Raw genomic sequence first — 21,918 nt, 5'->3', positions numbered from 1 at the left:
ACAACAAACTGTAAAAACCTCAGACTCCTATCTAGTAAAAGTGTCTCATTTGTGGTCAGATGAACAACTTACACGCAATGAAGAAACACAATAACTTCAATGGAAATATTTCAGTCAGACAGAATGACATTTAAAAAAAATGTATTTAACAAAATATTTATTTGTTTTGTTGTTTGTTTTATATTAAAAATATATTTGTATAAAATGTATTTTTCTTAGGTGTAACAGTGTTTGAGTCAATGTTTCTTACATTAAGAGCAGTAAGTTAAAAACAAATAAAAACACTTTGCACAAGTCTTTTAATCTCTGAGGAAAAGCAAAGGGAAAAACATTTATAATGAATCTTAATTCCACACTTAACCCACTCTGATGAAAATATTGTGCTTGTGGTCTATTTAAAATGTTCTTTGGGCATTTTTCTGTTGATGACATATGGTGACATATAGATGAAGAAAATTCAGATTAAAATGGCATTTCTGAGTATTTCTTTATTCATACCGTTCTAAATCAGGAGCAGATGAAAAAAAAGGCAGATTGTTTTTGTGATGTAGAAAATACTCTGGCTGAGCCACAAGCCCCCTGCTCTGCTCCATTCTGATGCATCCTGCAGACAGAGACACCCATCAACGTCTTTGTTTTCCTCGTCTGAGCTGGAATCTGGATCAGAACTGTACGACTGGATGGCTCCAATGTTGCTCGTCGTTTTTGTTGTGCTGGTAATGTTAGGTTGGGGGTGTGAGGGCTATAAGCTAGCAGGAGAGAGTGTAAACAGAGAGCTCTCAGTAATGGGGAGGGGAAGGGGGCAAGGTTACTCCGCCTCAACAGCCCTGCCCACAATTTAGAGGTGAATTTCTAATGAACTACTGCTGCTTTGCTGTAATTATGCCCTGGAAAACATCAGTTTTTTTTTTTTATTTGGGATAAAAAATGGGTTAACGATAGTTTAAAGTCCAATGGGAACGCTTTTACAATAGATCAAAAGATGATTTTTACCTCAAAGAAAAATTAAGCATTTTCTCTCAAAAACAAAATGGTGCAGCCATTAACTGCCTTTGCAGAGAATACAGACCCTGTTCAAAATTCACTGCTGCCCTTAAAAATATGACGGGAGATTCCAGAACACAATGGATTCGATTCCTAATTTCCTTCTTGGAGTTGCAGCATATTGAGTTTCTTCAAGGGTTTCAAATCATCCAAGATGTGTCAAACATTCCTGAAGGTCAGAAGTGAGAAGTTCCTGAAACACTGTGAACCCCGGCTTCAGCTCAGCCATAACCTTATTTTTCATCAGTATTTTACATTTCTTTAAAAAAAAAGGGGTTACAAAGATACAGACTTCTTTAGACTTCAAACCACAAACATAATAATAGTAAACTGTACATTTTCAAAATAAAATAAATCTATCAATTGCAAATTTCCAAAGGTGCATACAGTAGGGGGTCCGTAACGGAATCATTCAACAGTTGTGACGTCTGACTATATATGATGTAAGAAGGAATTCTTTCTAAGTAGCGTAAAAATCTTGTCTACAACTCTTCACGCAAAAACCACCAAGTAGTGTAAAGGCGCATTGATCCACATCCTAAAGGTTGGAGGAAACGGCAGTGAGGTTCACAAATCATGGAAGAAAAAAGGTTCAGTACACTGTCTAGTGGGTCTAGATGACCCAACTCCCAACGTTAAAGTGCCTAGGATAGCACAAGGGTTAAGAACTCTTTCTCGGCCTTCAGAAAGCATCCGATTTTCTGCTCTGTGCTTCAGATTCAGATTCAGATGTGACATTGCACCAAATACAGCAGGATTTACGGAAGGTTTCAGACCTTTGTGGAACATCTGAAAATACTCTCCACAGATGTTCTGAGGCTCAACCCTGCTGTGATTTTGGGGGGGAGGAGCTTAAAACTGCAGTGCAGCCGCAGACAGACGGATTTGAGCTTCGCAAAAAATACAGAAGAAGCTGCTTCCTGGTAGCTCTTTGACGTTCACACCAGTACTCAGGAATTAAGTTTTGACAACAGGAAACCACACAGGCTGTCGACGACCGGCCTTTTTTTTTAAACTGCCCAAACAACTATCAGTCCTGGGATCTACAAGTCATTTCCTTTAATAGTGCCGAACCTCTTAGAGGAAGAAATAGTCATGTCAGAAATAGTCTGTCAAAATTCTTAGATTAGACACCAAACTCCCTCATGGACGTTGAGAAGACAGAGAAGGTAGTATTAGAAGTTTGCACCATTGCACACACGTCATTCTCTTTTTGTTTTAACTACATAAGCAAACTTTTTTTTATTCCATGCATGCCAGTTGATAAACAGATCGGCATTTCTGCCATAAAAGACCAAACTCTCAGTTTCAAACATGTCATAGTCTAATGATGGGACCAAAGAGGATGATCAGAAAACTATTTTGAAGTGGAGCTTGTGATTGATTGATTGATTGATTGATTGATTGATTCGAATAAATCTAAACATTTAAACTCTGTATATATGTATGATGAATGCACATCTTTCTATAACCTAAATAAACATTTGTATTGGATTTAAAGCAGCTACATTGAGATTCACGGTGTTCCACAGGGTTCTCTGTTTGGCAATGTGTCATTTTGTGTTGCTTTTTTTTTAATGAAGCCAGTTGAGCTCAGTCTGGTCTGCCTGCAGCGTAGGTGTCAGACTCCAGCTGCTGAGAGCTGGCGGGATGCTGTTTCTGGTTCTTTCAGCTTCCTCGTAGATTTGATCCAGGTAACCGGCAGCAGGCAGAGGAACAGCAGCAGGACACCAGAGTCGCCTCACAAACTCAAGGCCTGGATAACCCGCAACAGCTAATCCTGGTTCTGGAGATCCACCCCTGTCTAGTTACCCCGGTAACCCTGCTGAACTTACTGCTAAATACCAGAATCAGGGGTGTCAAGGTAAACAGAATTTCCAACCAAACGAGATAGATTCAGAATGGGTGGGTGTCTCAAAGAAAGCCATAGATCTCCAAAATCAGGGCGGGGCAGCTTTGACTAAGGCTCCTGTGTTTAGGAACCAAACCTAAAAATGTTGGTCAGCACATAAAGGTTTGTGGGATGGCCTCCTTTCACTTGTAACTAATATTAGGAAGACAGTCAGTAACTTTATATGCACGTTTTGGTTTTAGTTCCCTCTGTTTTCTTTTGTTTGGATTTTGGTTTAGTTCTAGAGTTTAGTATTGACTGTTTGTTCTGTTCCTCCTGGTTCTTCGTTCTACTCTCTCAGTTGAGCCTCACACTCATGAAGCTCTGCCCTCCGTCGATGTAAAGGATCTGGGGCTGTGGTTTCTATCTTCTTCTTCCCTCCTGTTGTAACCATTTTGGAACTCAGTTCACCTCTGACTTACCATTGGCCTTGAGCAACCCCGCCCCCCTTTCCTTTCCCTGTTGCTAACAGCTCTTGGGTAAGACACTCAACCCTGCTAGCCCTTCACAACCCCAACTTAGACGTCACTGGTGCAACAAAAATGGCGAGCAATATTGGAGCCTTGGGTCAATGAACACACTCGTGCGCTCAGACGCTCCTGCCGTCACACGGAATGGAAATGGAAAAAAGGACAGGCTTCACTAGAGATTTTCAAAAACGCCTTGACTTAATATCAGACCAGAGCCAGTTCAGGTCAAATGTGTCTGAGAACATCAGCAAGCCGAAGATCCTTCTCAACTCTTTAACGACTGTTTCATGTCTTGGGATTTCTAGATTTCAAGAAAACAGTTTCTTATTAACTAAGTCAGTGCTGTCAGCTTTTTACCCTCTCCTTGACCCTTGACCCCTCTGTTTTAACGTCACGACATGCTATTTTAGATTATTTTGAAACCTCTCTCAGATTCATGAGATAGTTTAGCACCCGAGTTCAGCTATGAGTTCAGCTATGTCATTCACATTTGAGTTTATGTTCAGCACAAAAGTGCTGAACATAAAGAGAACTGAAAGAGACGCACGGATCTTGGTGAAAAGAGATTTATTTGTAAAGAGTTTGTGATGACTTCACCGGAGATTAGGCAAGACGTGGTTGAGCAGGTAAGTCTCTTTGCTTTTGAGCGGCGGATGTGGAAGTCGTAGCTTGGCTTTGTAATGACTTAGGCTGGAATCTTGGCTCGGCTGGTGTCGTGTTTTGGCAGGAGTCGTGACTCGGCAGGAGTAAAGAACCCAGGTCAGCAGTGGTGTATGGATCATGCAGGCAGATCGAAAACTTGGATGAATAGCTAGTTACAAAACAAGATACTTTTGTCGTAGGTAAGACAACGATTGACCAGGTGTTGCACCGTTGAGGGCAACGAACTGGCGATGAATTCTAGAAAGCAGCCACCTTAAATATTGGTGCAGGGGATGAGGTGATAGCTGACAGCTGGGTTCAATCTGTGAATGAAGGATAGAATGGAGGGGGGAGGAGAGGACCCCCTTTGATACCATGATACTTTGGTTTCCTTTCATCAGTGCTCTACAATAATAAATTGACTGATATCCAGCTGTACAGTTTTGATCCAGATTCCAGCTCAGACGAGGAAAACAAAGACGTTCGTGGATCTATTGGTCTACAGGGGGATGGATCAGAAAAGAGCGGAGCAGGGAGCGTATTTTCTACGTCACAAATGGAATCTTTCTAAATCTGCATTTTTGTCATCTACTCCTTATTCACAACCATTTGAATAAAGAAATACTCAGAAACATCTGTTACAGGATCAGAGAGAAACGCGTTAATCAACAACTACATTTAAAACAGAGAGAAGAGGAAAGGGGAACTGTAGAGAAAGCGGGGAAGTTTGTTCTGAAATGAAAGAAGCCTAAAGCAGCTTCAGTGGTTCAGGTCACTCAGAGAATGAGAGGAGATAAAGAGCGGAGGAGCAGGGCCCTGCAGGAGCGGCAGATTGTTTTCACTGACATCTGTTCCTGTGGGCTTGAATGAAAGCATTTCTCTTTCTGCCCAATGTAACTGTGTTCTACTGTCTCAGACCAATGTATGAACCAATTCACCGATTTGCAACTTTGCATGACCATAAAAAAAGACCTTTATCCCGTTTGAACTTACAGACCTGAATCAGAATTTAAATCCTGATTGTTACTTCTGGAAAATCAAACTTTAGTCAATATTTTTGTTTTGCTGACAGTTCATTCAGGCTCCTCCCTTTCAGGTTTCTCATAAACCTTCTGTTTTTTTTTTTTTAATGTGTTGTTTGGGAAACCTTAAGAAACCTTTAGATTTGCTGTGGTGGTCTTGGTGTCCTGAGGATTTCCCCAAACGAACTTCTCATTTTGTCCCCCATGTATGTCCACCGCAATCTTTTTCCTCTTCTCTCACTTCAATATTTTTGATTAATAAAAGTAATGCAAGTAATTAAATATTATGTCATTTTTCAGATTGATGGTAATGCCTACGTGTTAACGCCTATGGAGTTTTAAACATGTTTTTATGGCATTTTTCTGAGCATGGAGGACATGTATAAAGAACATTAGGACTAAAATTGCATTTATTTATTTAACCCTTGTGCTATCCTAGGCACTTTAACATTGGGAGTTGGGTCATCTAGACCCACTAGACAGTGCTCTGAACCTTTTTTCTTCAATGCTTTGTGATCTTCACTGGTGTCCATGGATTACATGAAATCTTTCCACCTTTACCCACCTTTGTCATGGTAGGAAGAACACGTCAATGTAAGGGTGGGGTCATAGGATAGCACAAGGGTTAAATTCAAATTGGGCCTTCTAGAACAGCAAAACTAGATGTTACAGCTCGACTGCCAACGTGCCCCTGAGCTGGAATACCTGCCAAACGACTGATGTTGCAGAGTTTGCATAAATGATGACAGATAGACAAGAAGAGCTTTAGAAACAGTTTTTTTTTTTTTTATTGAAGATTGATTCATAAAAAGTTTGTAAAAACTTGTAAATTAGAAAATTGTACAAAAGGTGCATCAAAACAGACACTTTCAGTTCAGGCCTGAGTAAGGCATCAAGGAAGAAAACAAAAATCAGTAGAAAGTAGCAACGTTGTCTTACTAAAGTCCGTCATCAGAAGTGGGTCACTATTCATCTATGCACAAACGATTTCATAAGAACAGAACTGAAAAAAAACAATAATTGAACGCGAGTTAAGAAAGCTGTCAAAAATAGCAGACGAGATCACTGGTATGACATAGTCATTACGAAGGACAGACGCCCCAGCATCCGTCCTTCCCACTTCCTCAATGGAAATTTCCGTACTTTGGCAGTTTTTGAGAGTTTAAGCATGGATGCTGCCTTCACTCCAACTGCAGCTAACATGTTTGTACAGAGTGCACTTAACAACAAATGCACTAATAAAAAACACACACTTTACCTGACATCTTTAGCAGGTTCACAAAAACAAAGACCTTTGATGCAATGAACAACACAAAAATCAAATAAATCAACATTTATTTGTAAAAAAAAATAAAAATCCTCGCTCTTGAGAAACCTTTCCTCCTCGCACCACCTACACAAAACATTTACCTCAAAATCTGTAAGTACATTCAGGCGACTGTACCTCTGAAGCCTTTAGCTTGAGGTCTGGTCTCGGTTGTTCCAGAGCTGAATTGGACCTGCTGAGTCAACTCGACCAAACTAACCGCTTAACTGCAGCAGAGGCGGCAGCAGGCAACAAACCACCAATAGAAACATTTTTTGTCTCTAGATACAATTTGCTTTGGTAAAAATTCCTGAGAAACATCAAAAACCTCCCGACGTGACTCGGATTAGGCGAAGCGGATGCTCTCCTCTGCAAGTTCCTCCTTAAATTCAGAAAAATAAAGCTTGAACCACCTTAACACAGTGTGGGCTGTGGGTCCATCTGACTGCCAACAGCAGGTCCACGCGCCAATGGTTGCCTGGGGCAACAGTGCTGGCATGGACCAAGGCACATTTTTTGCTTTGGAGGGTTAAACTGATTTGACTCGATTCCCAAAAGTCCCATCTAGTCATTTTGCCGAGCGGCTTTGAACCAATCTCCTAAAGTGCGGTAGTGGCCTTGAGAGGCCACGCCATTGTTTGCGTAGGGATTCTGCAGGTTTTTGACATCGTCTCGCCTCCTTGGATCCATGATGGCGCCATTGCTGGTGGCGCGGGGGAGCAGGTTGATGTAGGTGTTCTCCTGATTCTCCCTGGGATTCTGCATTGTGGGGCAGTTGACGTCTTGTCCGACTGCGATTTGGGGCTCCTGCTTCAGCTGGAAGCCCGTCTGCGACATCCCCCCAACCAGGCCCTTCAGGAAATCATCCCCCTCCATGCCTTGGAGGAACGGAAAACCGCCTGAAGGTCCCGACCCGTTGAAGTTGCTCTGAGCTGCGCTGAAGTTGGGCCACATAACCGGCAGACCCTGGTTTTGGTTGCTCATGTGGTTTTGTGGCGGAGTCTCAGACGAGAGCTCCTCCCTCAGAAGCTGCTGCTGCTGCTGGTACAGCAGTTGGGACTCGGACTGGCTCATCGCCGACTGCTGGGGGGCTGTGTCTAAGCACTGCAGGTCCCCCACCGACAACTGAGGGAGGGTGCTGCCCTCGCAGCCGCCGTGCTCCAGTCTTTGGCGGTAACCAGACTCGCAGTTTGGTGGCTGCTGACCTCTGTTGGCATGGAGACCCATGGACGATGAGGGATTTATGGTGACCGTGTCTACCGACGGTCTCGGGCTGGGATTCATCCATGGGTTGCCCATTTGGATGTTGGAGGGCATCATCTTAGTTGAAGGGGTTTGCTGATACGGCTGGTTGAACATGTTGGGCTGCTGCTGCATTGGAACTGCACTCTGCCTGTACATGCCGCCTGCATCTAAAAACGACAGATCAGAGTTTGGCAGTGCTCTCTAGACCTTTCATTAACATCCAAACCATTAGAGAAACTAGTTACCTTTATGCATAACACTCTGCGGCACGGCCTTTGGTCTCTTCATCACCAGATCAGCAAAAGGATCTCCTACAGGGAGGAAAGACTGTTAGTGACATACACACTGGGCATGGTGGAGCACTTTGTGTTACAATGAATAAAGATAGATTGCTGTGAAGTGCGTTCCAGAACCCGCATTCTTGAACGCACTTTTAGCATACACTGTTCACGCTGGACAACCCACAGCTGGAAGAGGCTTGGTGAAAAACGTTGAAGTGGTGCAAATCTCATGAGTCTTGCTCCAGACGTTTTCTTTCACAGCTCTACTCCGATGAATGAAAGACTTTGTGCTGCATAACTCCGGCAGGGCAAAAACCAGATTCATTCATTTTCCCCTCCATGATTAGTTTTCAAACGGTTGGCACTTCTGTTCAGTTAAAGAAACGCAACCAAATGAGAGCTCCTGATTGGTTGAAGTTTGACTTTCAAAGGGCGTTCAATGGCCGTGTGTTTTGCACATGGAGCCCAAAAACTTACGTAGCGATGCGTGAACGCAGGAGTTGTAACATGGAAGCCTGAAACGCCTGTTTACATGGACTTTTCATTGGAAGGGGCCGCTTGAACTCATGTTTCTGAACCCGGTGTGAATGTAGCTTTAGGATGGGCCCAAAGCAGATGGGGTAAACATACTGCGACCTCGCTCTTACCTGTCAACCCTGATATCTTCATCAAGTACTCTCGTTTGCGTTTCTTCTCGTTGTAGCCATAGGGGTCTATAGGGAACACAGAAGACTGTCTTCAGTCACTGGGAGGTTACCATCTCATTTTTTAACCACAAAGAGGGGGGTTCCTCCTTTACCTTTGTTGTCAGGCAGATATCTGAAGTCCATGGGTTCACTGACTTCCTGATCAGAGGGTCTGCGCAGCTGCATCTGCACTGTGACCGACTCGGTTATGGAGGTGTTGTGGTACGGCGGCGTCTTGAAGACGATGGCCACCTGCCGATGGACGTCAGCCTGGGAGAAGGAGCCTCTGGCCTCCCAGCCATCGCTAGAGAAGAAACGCACCTCTATGTCGTCTGCAAGACAGGGAGGATAGGATATTAGGGGCATGAAAGAATTAATATTTGGAAGTTAACAAGATCCAAAAAGCATGCAGGGAAATGTTGCTTTGTACCTTTCTGTACTTTGTCACACAGCAGGAAGATCTCATCCCCTCCTTTAACACTTCCACTGTTCTGGTTGACCCGGCAAATCCTCAGCTCCGCCGTGTTTGGGGCGCCTGAAGAACGGAAAAAAAAAACGTCAGAGCTCATCCTGCAGCAGAGATGCAATCTGGATGTGCCTTTTCTCCATTTTAATGTTGACATGCTTCACATTAAACGAAACTGCTTTTCCAAAAAAAACAAAAAAAAAACATCACATGTGTGATGCGTGCTGTCAGAAGAGGATGTGCCCCATGGCAACAGTGTTGTTTGAAGGCTGGTGAGTGCTTTATAAAGCACTTCCTCTTTCTGCCTGTGAAACTGTGCGAGTATTACTAGTGAACCCAGACGTACGCGTCTTGCAAAACAGATCTTTTGGTACGGACTGTGCCTTCTAACACAACCAGACGTGCTGGTTCTGAGTCCAGCACTTTATTATTACGACCATCCGAGTTGGGAAATCAAAGGACCATTATTTTGAAAGCCGTCAGCGTTGCCCTGCTTGCAGCGGTACTATCATTCAGACAGAGGACAGGGCTCCGGTTACTCACGGTTGTCGTAGATGGGGTTTGTGACGATGGGGTTGAGAGGCTGGGTGTATTGGCCGCTGTCATCCTGCAGGTACACCTGGATGCAGAGGCGCACCACGTTCAGGTCGTACTCCTCGGTCTGCAGCAGCTGCTCCCGCGGCACTGAGGGGCAACACAAGCATGAGCGGATCAGCCAAACGGTTGTAAATGTTCCTAAGCCTTCTTCAGGCTGGAGACCGCTTTGATGTCAGACAACATTTTCATGGACCGGTCTGTACAAAGGCCGAAAGGTTTCAGTTTGTTTTAACTTTTGAGGGAAAAGTTTATCTTCATCTGTAAAACATCTGCAGCTGCTTCAAACTATTTGTATGATAGATTTCATGTAGGAACTATTACAATGTGATTTTTTCCTTAATGCACAACTGTCAAAGTGGAAGCTAGAAAAAAGAAGCCAACTTCAATCTCATCGGATTTTTTTTGCAGCTAAAAGCACAAAAAACACAGAAAAAGTGATTAAAACTGGTGTTTTAAAAAAAATCATAAATGTGAATCCACTGTTTGAGCAACTTTATTAGCAACAATCAATCTATCAATCAGTCAGTAAACAGCTGGTTGTTGAATATTACGCATTATTATGTTGTGTGGGAACTACTGTCATGATAAATAGTCATATTTGGAGTATAGACTCATGCATATTTCTTTTATCTTGAAGTCAAAAGCACTTCGTCGGTTTCCTTTCTGGATCTTTTCCTGTGTAAAGAAACTTTTCCAAATTTGTCTGTTCTTTGCTCTCTTTACTAGCTCGGGGGTTTCAATGTGGTGGTTAGCCGTTTAGGAGAGTAGCGGATGGATTTACGATACGTGACCGAGCGACTTGACTGACGTCCGTTCATGTGGTGGAGAAGATCCAGTTGTTATTTTTCAAAATAAAAGCTCCTTCAGAATCAGATAACTATAAAAAAAAATGTAGGTCGTGTTTTTAGTCATGTTTTCCCCCCCTGTGTCCCGGTATCGCTTGTCCCACGGATCAGTACCAGTTCACAGCCTGGCGGTTGGGAGCCATTGTTCTAGGCTGTTCTAGTGTTTGTTTGGTAGAACAGAATTTGGAAATAAACTATAGTTGACATCACATCTACTGCGTCCACCATGTGCATGAGGTCAGTGTGTGCTGACTGATCAGTAGGCAAAACCTCATCTTTGGATTCATTAAACAGAACACAACTGCACGCAAGCACATGCATATCTACATGCGAGCGTCACACCTCCCACCCTCACGTTTGAGTCTGGAACACGCACACACACCCTTGCAGGGACGGTTCTCACTGAGAGACGCCCACGCCCCGACAGACACCAGGCTTTCACATCTGCCTACTTTCTCTTCCTCCACCTCTCAGTCTCTGCCTCATGCGCTCACAGCTAGGCGACCCCGCCTACGCCGTGTCGCCATGGTGACGCGGCACCGTATCACCTCAGAGTGGAAAGAGTCGTCTGTGTGACATGGAAGCAAAAGACGAGGCTCCCTGCACGAGTGACCACGGTGTGTGCTGACGTCTGTGAAAGTGGTGGGACATGAAAGTGTCTGTGTGTGTGCTTTTTGTCTTTTGGAGGGTATTTTACAGCAATAACTTGTAACGGTTCAACGCACACAAACCCATGTACACATCCGCCACAGAAACAAGGACTAAATCAAAGAAATCTGCAGCTAGAATGCCACACCTGGGGTAAAAGAATCCTCATCCCAGCGGACATGTTCAACACCAGGAGTGATTTGGATCTGGTTTCAGGTCTGTCCCTGCAGGTCTGTACGGCTGATGAGGTAGAAAGCGGCTGGCATGTCTGCATCTGTATCTGAACTTCCCCAAATGGCACCATTTGCCGTTTTCACCAGCGGTGCAGCGGTCGACGCCAGGCTCCATAACACTCCAGCAAAAAAATATTAGAATTGTGTTGTGTTGTGTTGTGTTGCACGGGAGGCCTCAGCAGATCGAAGAGTGTGAAAGTGAACTGATGGGTTCTCCTCCACATGTTTGCACACAGCAACACAACATGACGGCCCTCCCCGGTGACCCACATGACAGCACACACCAGCAAAGCAAGAACGAAGGCGCCAACGATTCCAAATTCTGCCAAGTCAGCAGTTTATCTGAGGGAGGGGGGAACTGGGGAGGGGTGTGGAACCCCCACAGTAAACTCTGGTGGAACATGCTCGCTGCTGGACGCTCAGGTGCAGGAAGGTGGGCTGCTGTGGGAGCACGAACCGAAACCAGGGCAAGGGGTGAAGCTGGCAGGTTCAGTGATGGGCATGCCAGCGGCGCAGCGGCAGCGAGTGAGCGAGCGGCGAGGATGGGGGACGGGGTAGTGACTGAGGGGGCCCAAGTCTGAGAGTGAGAACGAAGAGGAGGCAGGTGCAAAGCCTCACCACCAAAAGATTCTCCATGACTCACGCTCTGGCTGGGTTTCAGGGCGCGGCGGCTGATTCTCTGTGAGCCTCCAGGGGGCGTTACTGAGTTTAGACATCTGTTCTGTAAAGACCCACTCCGATTAGAATGATGTTTTGGATGTTTTTAACATGTTTCTGATGATATAGAACATATTTAAGGAAAATTAAGCTAAAGAATGTGTTTGTTACGTAAAAAATACACAAGCTCCCCGCTTCACTTGAACAGATAACTCTCAGTGACGGGTGATGGGAAGAGGGGCGGGCTTGCCAGTGGTTTTGTCCACAACTCAAAGGTGAATTTCTATTGAACTTCTGCTGCTCTGTAGAAACTATGTCCTAGAAGACGAGACAGTGTGTTTTTTTTCCCTTTTCATTTGAGCTAAAAACGGCATCATCCTAATTAAAAGAGCGCTGGGAACGCAAAGACGACCTGAGTGGGTCTTTACAGCCAAAGTCCTAAACCTTCTTGTACCGTTTGTTACGTTCCGTTCTTTAACGGCTAATCCAGACGGGAACAAAGACAGATGACTGCTCAGCATCCGTCCAGTTTGTAACTTCACTTGATGTCATCAGACTTTCAACATTTCCTCTGGTTTTCATCAACAACCCACAACATGGTTGTCGTACGACAACATGGTTGAAGTAGAGTGTGTTTGGTAACACAGATGTTCCCAACCGACCGACCCCCACTCCCAATGTCAACGTGCCTCCAAGGCACGTTAACATTGGGAGTGGGGTCATCTAGACCCACTAGACAGTGCGCTGAACCTTTTTTCTTCAATGATTTGTGATCTTCACTGGTGTCCATGGATTACATGAAATCCTTCCACCTTTGTCATGGTAGGTAAAACACGTCAATGTAGGGGTGGGGTCATCTGGACCCCACAAGACAGCACAAGGGTAAAAGAGGGAATCTTTGTTTTCTAGCATAGTTAATTGACAAACTCTGTCACACATGAACTGCAGCTCAGAAACTTTCATGGCCTGGACTAAACGTCTGTCAGGATTCATACATGGTGGCTCCACCCTCTGGATTTGCTCCAGTTTGTCTCAATGAAACATTAAAAACACATTCAAAGACCCACTTCGATCATCTTTTGATCTATTGTAAAAGCGTTCCCAGTGGGCTTTTCTTTACTATTAGGCCGGTTTTAGAATACTTTTAAAAAACATTGTGTTGTTTTCTAGGACATGGTTTCTGAAGAGGGGCAGGAGTTCTTTAGAAAAACACATCTCTGCACCCCCCACCCCCCCCCGGTCGCCCCTGTGGCCTGTGGGCGACCTGTGGCCCCGCCCAGTGAGTTTTCTACGTCACAGATTGTGTTCCCTTTTTCCAAACGACGTCGTTTCATCTGCTCCTGATTCACGACAATTTGAATAAAGAAATACTTTGAAATGCAGTTGTAGGCTTGATTTTGTTTATATATGATCCCTTTCGTCAGAAAAATAGCATAAGAACACGTTAAAAACACTAGAAACACAATTTTTTCATCAGAGTGGGTCTTCAGGACAGTTTGCTCTCATCATAAAACATGGTCTGATTTAAATTTATATACATTTTAGTGAAATAAATTGGATTTTAACAATTTAAAACAGCTTCCTCTGAAAAAGGTAGAAACTTTTAATTTGTTTCAATATACTTTTAGTGTGTTTACACGAGTAATATTTCAATAAATTGGTAGCTGCCAAGTTTGCTTCAGGTCATGTCTCTCGTAGCCAAAAAGGTTCATGTTTCCAGCAAAAAGAGAAGCAACGCCTAATGGTTCTCATCAAAACCTCAACCACCTGGAAAACCTGGAAAAAACCTGGACTGCAGAGGTGAAGGTCTGCTTCCCAATGCTGAGGAGCAGGAGGGCACAAAGGTGGAGGCTTCCTTTTGAGAGAACGCGGCTGCGCAGGTGAGTTCAGCGTGCAGACACCTGCGTGCGCAGCTGCAGGCGGAGGAGGCCAGCAGGTTGGTGTGTCTGTGCGTGGTTGTGTGTGAAGCTGGTGGAGCAAACGAGTGGAAGGTGAAGCAGTCATCACCCACCCCCACAGGAAGCAGCTGAGTGTCATCACACTACAGCGCGCTGCATGCAGCAGCGGCGCTCCAACCTCCGGCCGGCTGACCACTGCGCTCGCTCTGTGGTCACACCAGGCGCCGCTGCGTTCCATACGACCCACAACACGCAGGAGGCAGCTGCACACCTGAGACCGAACAGGTGAGACAAATGCTTCCCCCCTCCGCGCTGGTCGCACCTTCAAGCTTCAACCCAATACCAAATCCTGGAACATCTCCACGTGTCCGTTAGAAACACCAGAAGCGTGCACGGACGCTCCTCCACTGTTACACAGCGACGCAGAGCTCCTCTTATCACCTCAGAGAGGCGGGGAACCCCCACCTCCTGGCTTCAGCCCTCCCTCTTTCATGAATCCTGCAGTCCCGGCTGTCACGTGGCCTTCTCTGCACGCCGCTCAAGAATGGGGAAGTAGTTCGGCGCCCGTTGGTACACGAGAGCTGCAGCGGCCCGTGTGCGTGTGTGGACGGCAGAGCGACCCCCCCCCCCCCCCCCCCCAAAAGGAAACGGCTCTACTCTAGATAGCGTGGCGGCAAGAGGAGCGGATTTTCTTCTCGATGGGAGGAAAATCTGCTGCGCTGCCTGAGAAGTGGGTCAACCACGGCTTCAAAACAGTTCTGGTGAATTGTTTTGAAGCTGCGTTTGCAGTAAGAGCATCATGATGGTTTGTGTTAGCGTTCAGACATGTTGGCATGATGTTAAACAGGACACATTACTTAAAAGTGCAACTGCACTGTTTGCCCTTATTTCCTAAATATTACGAAGAAAGAAACAAATAAATACTAAATTTTTATATCTCTCAAGTGAACTAAAGGAGAAGGCAACAAATGCTTGGTAGTGATTTTCAACTTTGTTGTGTTTTGCGTTTTTTTTTATTGGGGTGTCTGGATTTAAAAGGATTGAAAGGTTTATTTTTCTATTTTTATTTATTTTCCCTAATCACTAAATTATTATTATTTTTTTTTTACATTTCTTCTCTTAGTTCGTAAGACTTACTTTGTTTGATGTCATGTATATTTGTGTTATATCATGTTTAAAAAATGAAAAATAAAACTTAGGTTAAAAAAAAAAAAAATCCAGTGCCCAAGACATGTTTTCAGAAATCTCAGCAAAAAACTAGTGTGCATCCATGCAAACTATTGACTGTATATAAGAGGTGGACTGAGTGAGAAGCCAAAATCCCATAGACTTCTATAGAGGAATAAACAGCTGTTACTCAGTCAGTCTATTGGTCAGAAGAACTATTCTTGCTCTGATACTTATCAAGAATTGAGTCTATTATCAAGAAATCTTGATAATCCTTACATATTTTTTTCTTTATTGCAAGTTATTGAAGTTATAAACTGACCAATCAGATGCCTCATTAAAACTATGTGGTCTCACATCAAAAATTCAAAATGTTTGATTGACACACTGCCCATTTTCAAATGGAAGGGTTGTGGCCCTTCAACAAGGTCACTCCTGATTCTGGTTCCCGTAGAAACGTTGCCTCAGACTGACTGGAGAGTTTTCTATGGGCAACGTCACACTCGCTCAGTCCAGTTCTCTAATACGGTCGATAATATAATATATATAGACCACAACGCACTACGTTTGAATTCATTAAATGTCTTTTTGTGAAATGTTTAAATTGATTAGGTTTTCGTTTTGACAAAATGAGTGACGTCATATTTGCCACACAAAAAAAAGAAAGAATCGCATTCAAATCTATGGCGATGATAGTCCTGCACTCTACAGTCATTGAGGGGTTAGTTAGGGAGCGTTGAGGGAATTCAGACAAAACCTTTGTGTTCTGAACTGAGATTTAAGGGAGAGATAAGAAGTAATTGAGCCGACCCGTTCGCTGCCTTTCATCTGGAGCTGGAAACCTCCGCTTTAGATCCAAATCGTCATGTTCTTCCTACACAACAAATGTCCAAACCCATCAAGAAGAACTGCTGCAAAGCTGCCTGTCTCGGTGGACGACCACCACAGCGGTTCCTCTGGTGCTTTGCCTCAGTGAGGGGCTTTTTCCCCACCACTCTCTTCACAGGAAAGAAAACCACAGGCTAGCCTACTTTAAGTGCAGCGCTTCTACACAACAAACGAGCTGTCAACCCCAAACTCTTGCTTTTATATATGGAGAACTTTTATAGTGAAAGGTTAGAATAGAGGTTAGGTGTCACACACCCTGATAGTTAGCACATTTAGGCCCAAGCTGGCCTAGTTTTGGTCAGGATTTAACTAGTCCAGATGTGGGCGTGATGGAGATGTCTGATTTGGACATTGATAAGTGTGTGGGGGCCAGGGGTGGCCCAAAGGTCCAAAAATCAGTAGAATGTCACGGATTTTGTCTTCGGGATCAACTTTGTGCCAGGTCATCGTTTATTACAACCATTTAGGTCCCTGTATAAAGAATGCAAGTACACAGCTATGGTAATTATACATCACTGTACTGAAATATTTAAACGTTTTAAAGTACTTTTATTTTGTAATTTTATGAGTTTTATCCTGTTTGGAGGACTACAAAGGGAAACGAGCTCAAAGAGCAATATCATGGTTCCCTTGTGATCGCTGCTGTTCAGTAAATCCATCGTCATGCTCACAAAATCAAATATGGAGCACATCTAAGTGTTCTCGTCTCATTAATAATAATACTGTAGCAGGCAGATGAGGAAAGTCAGGAGTTGGAATCTAAAAAAAAAAATTGTAGCTAAAAAACCACCACCAGTGTGTTCGACCAATGACGGCGCAGCACCAAAGCGTGGAAAAAGCAGGTGGGAGGACTAACCGTTAAAGGGGTTGATCCCTCTGGTGATCCTCTGATTGATGGCGTCTCTCACTTCCCGCCTCCTCACACACTGGATGCCCAGATTCTGGAATCTGTGTCAACACAAGCGCCAGAGAAAGTGACTTTACTGCTGTGTCCCGGCGGATGAAGACTGCAGCACACGGGGGCCACGTGATGAAGATGAAAACAAGGACACCAGGCGTTCAAGATCACCTAGTCTGTTACCAACTGGTTCTCAATGAGGGATTTGGAGATCCATAGGGGGACAGATATTTGTGTTTACAGAAGACAAAACATGACGGAGTACGGTGCAGGAGTCTGTGAAAGATTTGTAAACTTTACAACAAAAGATAATGACTCATTCATAATCCGGCGCACGCTGCAGCGCTCACACACAAATGTTGTTTTCTCCAACACAAAGCAAACACGAGTGATGTCACTCGGGGAATTCCCATGTTGCTGTCCTCATCACAGACTCGCTTTGACAAATGCTCTTTGTGTGTGAGAGACCTCATCGCTGCAGAGGTCCTCTGCACTCGCCGCATTCCAAAACCTCGCAAAGGAAAGTCGCTCAGAAATCTGATCGTCAACCCTAACAGCTAATATTTTCTCCGACGATAAGTCTCTCTGGAGAGTCAGACGCCAAGAAATTCATTGTAAAGAAGATATCTTATATCTGGAGTATAAGTCGCACTTTTGGCGGATGTTTATTTGACAAAATATGGTAACAAGAACAGACATTTCATTTTGAAAGACAAATCATAATAAAGGAATAGATAGTAATAGACTGAATACCTACACGCTTCACTAGCATTACCATATTTAGCTTCACGTGACACAGAAGGAATCCTTTATGTTAGTGCAACATATGAACAATTATTTCAATACTCTTAGCATAAACAACAAGCTAACAAGTCAACTAAGCTCTTCATATCACTTTAAAAATCACTAAATCCGTAGAAATTCTTCATCTCTGTTGTTTGGAACAACTCTGTCGAAGGCTGCGCTTCTTCTTCTGTGTTGCTGTCGGTAGCAAATACTGATTCATACACCTACAGCGCCCTCTAGCGGTAGTTAGTGGGAAAATAACAAACATGTAAACTTGAAAAAAACAAAAAATCACATGTAAGTCGCACCTGCGTATAAGTCTACCCCTAGCCAAACTATCCAAAAAAAGAGAAAAGAAAATGGTGACTTATACTCTAAAAAGTACGGCACTTACTCTAACACTTGCATACAGATACTGGAGCTTTGACTCCTCCCATCTACTTGATTAGCGCCAACAGGGAGAACTCACGCTATCACTTTGCGGTCCGGTCCAAACTCTGCCTCGTAGAAACCGTCTCTGCAGTCTCGCCCCACCAGGTCGTGCGGATGTGGTCGGTAAGGCTCGTTTTTCGTAACCAGGTAAACCCGCACCATTCCTTTACCTCTGTAATTCAGGATCTGGGGGAGAAGGTTCACAAACATTAACACTAGAACGTTCAAATGGGTCTCGAGGAAGCAAGAGAAGCTGACCCACCTGCAGGCTGGGGTAGGTCCTGTTGTTGTCAGTGCTCCTCTCGCCGGGGATGCTCCCGGCGGAGCGACCCTCGCACTTGTACCTGAAGCGCATTCCCCTCTGCTTGGGCTGCTCGAAGATCCGGATGGCCGGCAAAGCCACTGTGGAAAGAGGCGGATGTGCGAATGAGAAAAGGTTGAAAAGCAGAAGGAAGCTTCAAGAAATACTGAAAGAGAAATGCGACCAAAGCTTTTACGACATTTGAGTCATGCTGGGGTCGCACCATGTACTGCTTTGTGACCTTTTGCTTAAGATCCTTCAGACAAGATCTTATTTGTCCAATGTTAAAGTAAAAATGAAGTGTTTTCTTTATGAAAATGACACTTCAGTTCTGGACCAAGACAGTTGAAGCTGATTAAAATCACGACACTAATCCATTGTCACAACTTCCCTTCTCTGCTGGTCTGACAGACGCCAATCAAAAGCTAAGCAGCATCACTAGGTGAAGCTGGGTGGAACTGAAGAGGGGGATCTCGACAACCCTGCCTGTAACGCGGGTCTGATGTCACCCAACCTGACTCATCCCCTGCATGACGAGCTCTCGGACTCATCAGGTGAACGGGTTTCTTTCAGAGCTCCCTTTGACGCCAAAAATGAAAGTTAATTTCCATCCTGGGATTCTAGCGTCAATAATAGCTGGACATGGAAAGCAGAAGCGGGCTGTGAGCTCCTGCTCGCCGATGTATACAAGCTCAATGGAAATTGGACATTTGCATTTTGAAAATACAAAAACAAAATTTTACATAAAAGGATTCTAGGAAAACAGTGAAAAGTAAACTTTTATGTTTAAGTAAAAACCACAGGATTGGAGCAAATAAACAGTTGTGGGTTTTGAGTTGAACAGAAAGCGTGATGGCGTTCTGCGTCGACCCCTCTGCAGGAAACTAAAGCAGACGCACATGACGGTTGTGTGAGAGAGGAACTAAAACTCCTCTGAGAGGCATTTCTCTCTGCAAGTGTGCAGAAGCCATCTCGGCCGATCCGCCGGCAGCTGAACCAGGGATGTCTGAGAACCCCTGCAGAGACTATTCTAACGTGGAGGGAAAAAAATGGGCTGGATGGACTTTGGACCTCCTTAAATCTGCAGGTCCTTCAGCTGAAGATGCCTCAAACACATGACGAAGACTTTCCCCCCCAACATCTAAATATGGATTACCAATGGTAAAGATAAGGAGCTGCTCGACACCGTTCAGTGGAGCTTCTAAAAAAAAAAAAAAGAGCTGAGTAAAACTAAAAAGAGGAAGTGAAATGGCTCAGTGAAGGGCAGTTATTTCTTCTTTTTCTTGAACGGTGACTTTTGACGGCACAAAACAGCAAGAAGCACACAGGAGCAGCAGCAGAACAGATAGAGGTGGACTCACTGAGTTGTGGATCATCCCCAAGTATTGAGGGCAAAAGAGCTGAGGAGGAAAACATTACAGGATTAGAAATCTGAATAATGCGTAGGAAAATATACCGTCAACAACAACTTTTCTAGTATATATGTCGCCCAGACTTTAAGAAACAAACCTCCAATCTGTAAATCATTGCAATAAGAAGGAAGTTGACAGAAACAAAGCACATCTCTGACACAACACGGATGTATAAATATGCCTCCAGTCTAACCTTCATCACACTTGAGGTTTTGTTTCTTTATGATTGTCTTGAATTGTTTAAAACGAAGATGAACATGAATAAAAAGTAACTTACGATCCATGATGCCGTCCCGGTGGCAGCTCTTTCCGTCTTGACGAGGTGAATGAGTGCTTGATCCGAGCGCAGGGAAGAGTATGTGAAATCTGCCCGGGGAATTCCCCCACGCCTGAACTGACCAATCAGCAGGCTCGGCAAGATGGCGACTGACTAGCACTCCTCCTCCTCCTTTCCCTCTACGAGGCCACACCCAGCAGCTCCGGTCCACCTACGACTGTCCTTGCACCGTGCTGTGCTTCGCCGTCATTCACCGGCTACGAGCCCGGTTATATTCGGTCAACGTGATCGTTATTGTTCCCTTTCTATGTGCCTGCTTTGAATTTGAGCGGGGTTTGGTTGAGGGATATGCTGCCTTCTGATTGGCTGATATTCACGGCTGCGTGCCTGATCAGGTGCAAATAACGTGGTTACGTCACACTTTGGTTTTAAAACGTATGAACATCAGTAATACTTTTTTAAATTCTACCGTGAATTTAGGAACAAATTAGAATTTTTTGTGAACATCAAATTTAATTAAGGAAAACAACTCACAATTTTACTGTATTGAAGGTAGAAATATTTCAGTTTTATAAATACATAAATAAGATTAACACACCCAAGGCAAGTAACACAGGAACAATGTGTGCTTTTTTGTTTGATAATTAATATCCCCCTCTAAGAAAACTTCGTAAATATTTTATTTATTTTTTGTATTCTCTTTTATATATTTTAAGATCATTAATTTTCTTATCAGCAAGCTCTATTTTTGATATGTTTCTGCTATGTTTATTACTTACTATAACATTAGTTATTGCGGCTGATGTTCTAGTTGATCCCTGATGTTGTTTTGTACCTTAGTATTATGTTCAATAAAGCTGACATCACTGTAATAAAAAATTAATAAAACGCATCAGTGTTATAAAGTGGGGCCGTTTTTAGTGTGGTTTTACATTTCAGCAATTAGACGGACCCTTTTAGCAAAGGACAACAGTACTTAAAACAGTTTGAAGTTGTGTTTGCTTCAATAAACTAATAATTTATGATTACTAATCTCTACCTGAAGTAACATTTTATTTTTTTAAATTTACATTACCAAGAAAAGGTTCATTCCACTAACAAAAACACAGATTGAAAGACTTTCCTTAGTATCTCTTTTACAGTTTTCCACTTAATTTTGTTGTAAACAATATTTAAAAACAAAAACTGAGGTAATAAATTAGATGCTTTTACCTGTTTTAGGGGTGTAGATTTAAATGCACAAATTTTCAGCACACAATAAGGCCAAAATATATTTGATTAATTAAATTTCTGATGCCATGGGCAGACATTTGGGACTGTTTATAATAGATGCTTAAAGGTCACAGTTTCAAAAATATTTTGTCCAAGAACAATATTTGTCAAAGGAAGCCCTACAGCACGTGTCAAACCCAAAGCCTGGGGGCCAAATGTGGCCCTCCATGTCATTTTATGTGGCCCGCAAGAGCATAAAAGGTTTTAATTTCTTAAAATGGAAATAAGAAATTGGTGTGTATTTATTCATATCTAGGGGTAATCGGATTTGGCTACTATCCATTAGGACTTAAACTCTGTCCATATAACCTAACCTGACAGAATCAAATTTAAAAGGATTTATGCTAAAGGAACAAGCAAACACATGGTTTCTTTGCAACTGGAATTGTCACTTTAAAAAGTTATAATAAATAAATAATTAGTTAGTTATATAACATTAAGGAGCAGTTACATTTAATTTTTCCATTTACATTTAGTTACCTGTATAAGTTACATCTGTCCCTTTGAGGACAACCACTATGCTGATGTGGCCCTTGGTGAAAATGACTGACACC

General features: G+C 43.5%; 1 protein-coding gene across 1 annotated transcript; it reads right to left on the bottom strand.

The window, feature by feature from the left end:
- Nucleotides 1–5,829: 5,829 nt before the first annotated feature.
- On the bottom strand, nt 5,830–20,398 carry LOC101170043 (proto-oncogene c-Rel). Its single transcript, XM_004076931.4, has 11 exons — nt 20,093–20,398; nt 19,765–19,803; nt 18,365–18,504; nt 18,140–18,288; nt 16,843–16,934; nt 9,597–9,737; nt 9,018–9,122; nt 8,701–8,919; nt 8,549–8,614; nt 7,866–7,931; nt 5,830–7,787 (listed from the first exon to the last, which is right to left on the bottom strand). Exons 1-11 carry the CDS (start codon nt 20,097–20,099, stop codon nt 6,940–6,942), a joined length of 1,872 nt encoding a protein of 623 aa, XP_004076979.1. The 5' UTR covers nt 20,100–20,398; the 3' UTR covers nt 5,830–6,939.
- Between the last annotated feature and the right edge of the window lie 1,520 nt (nt 20,399–21,918).

The sequence above is a fragment of the Oryzias latipes genome, chromosome 15, assembly GCF_002234675.1.
Source record: "Oryzias latipes chromosome 15, ASM223467v1".
NCBI lineage: Eukaryota > Metazoa > Chordata > Actinopteri > Beloniformes > Adrianichthyidae > Oryzias > Oryzias latipes.
The sequence above is the reverse complement of the archived record's forward strand: the minus strand, read 5'-3'. Positions and strand labels throughout refer to the sequence as shown.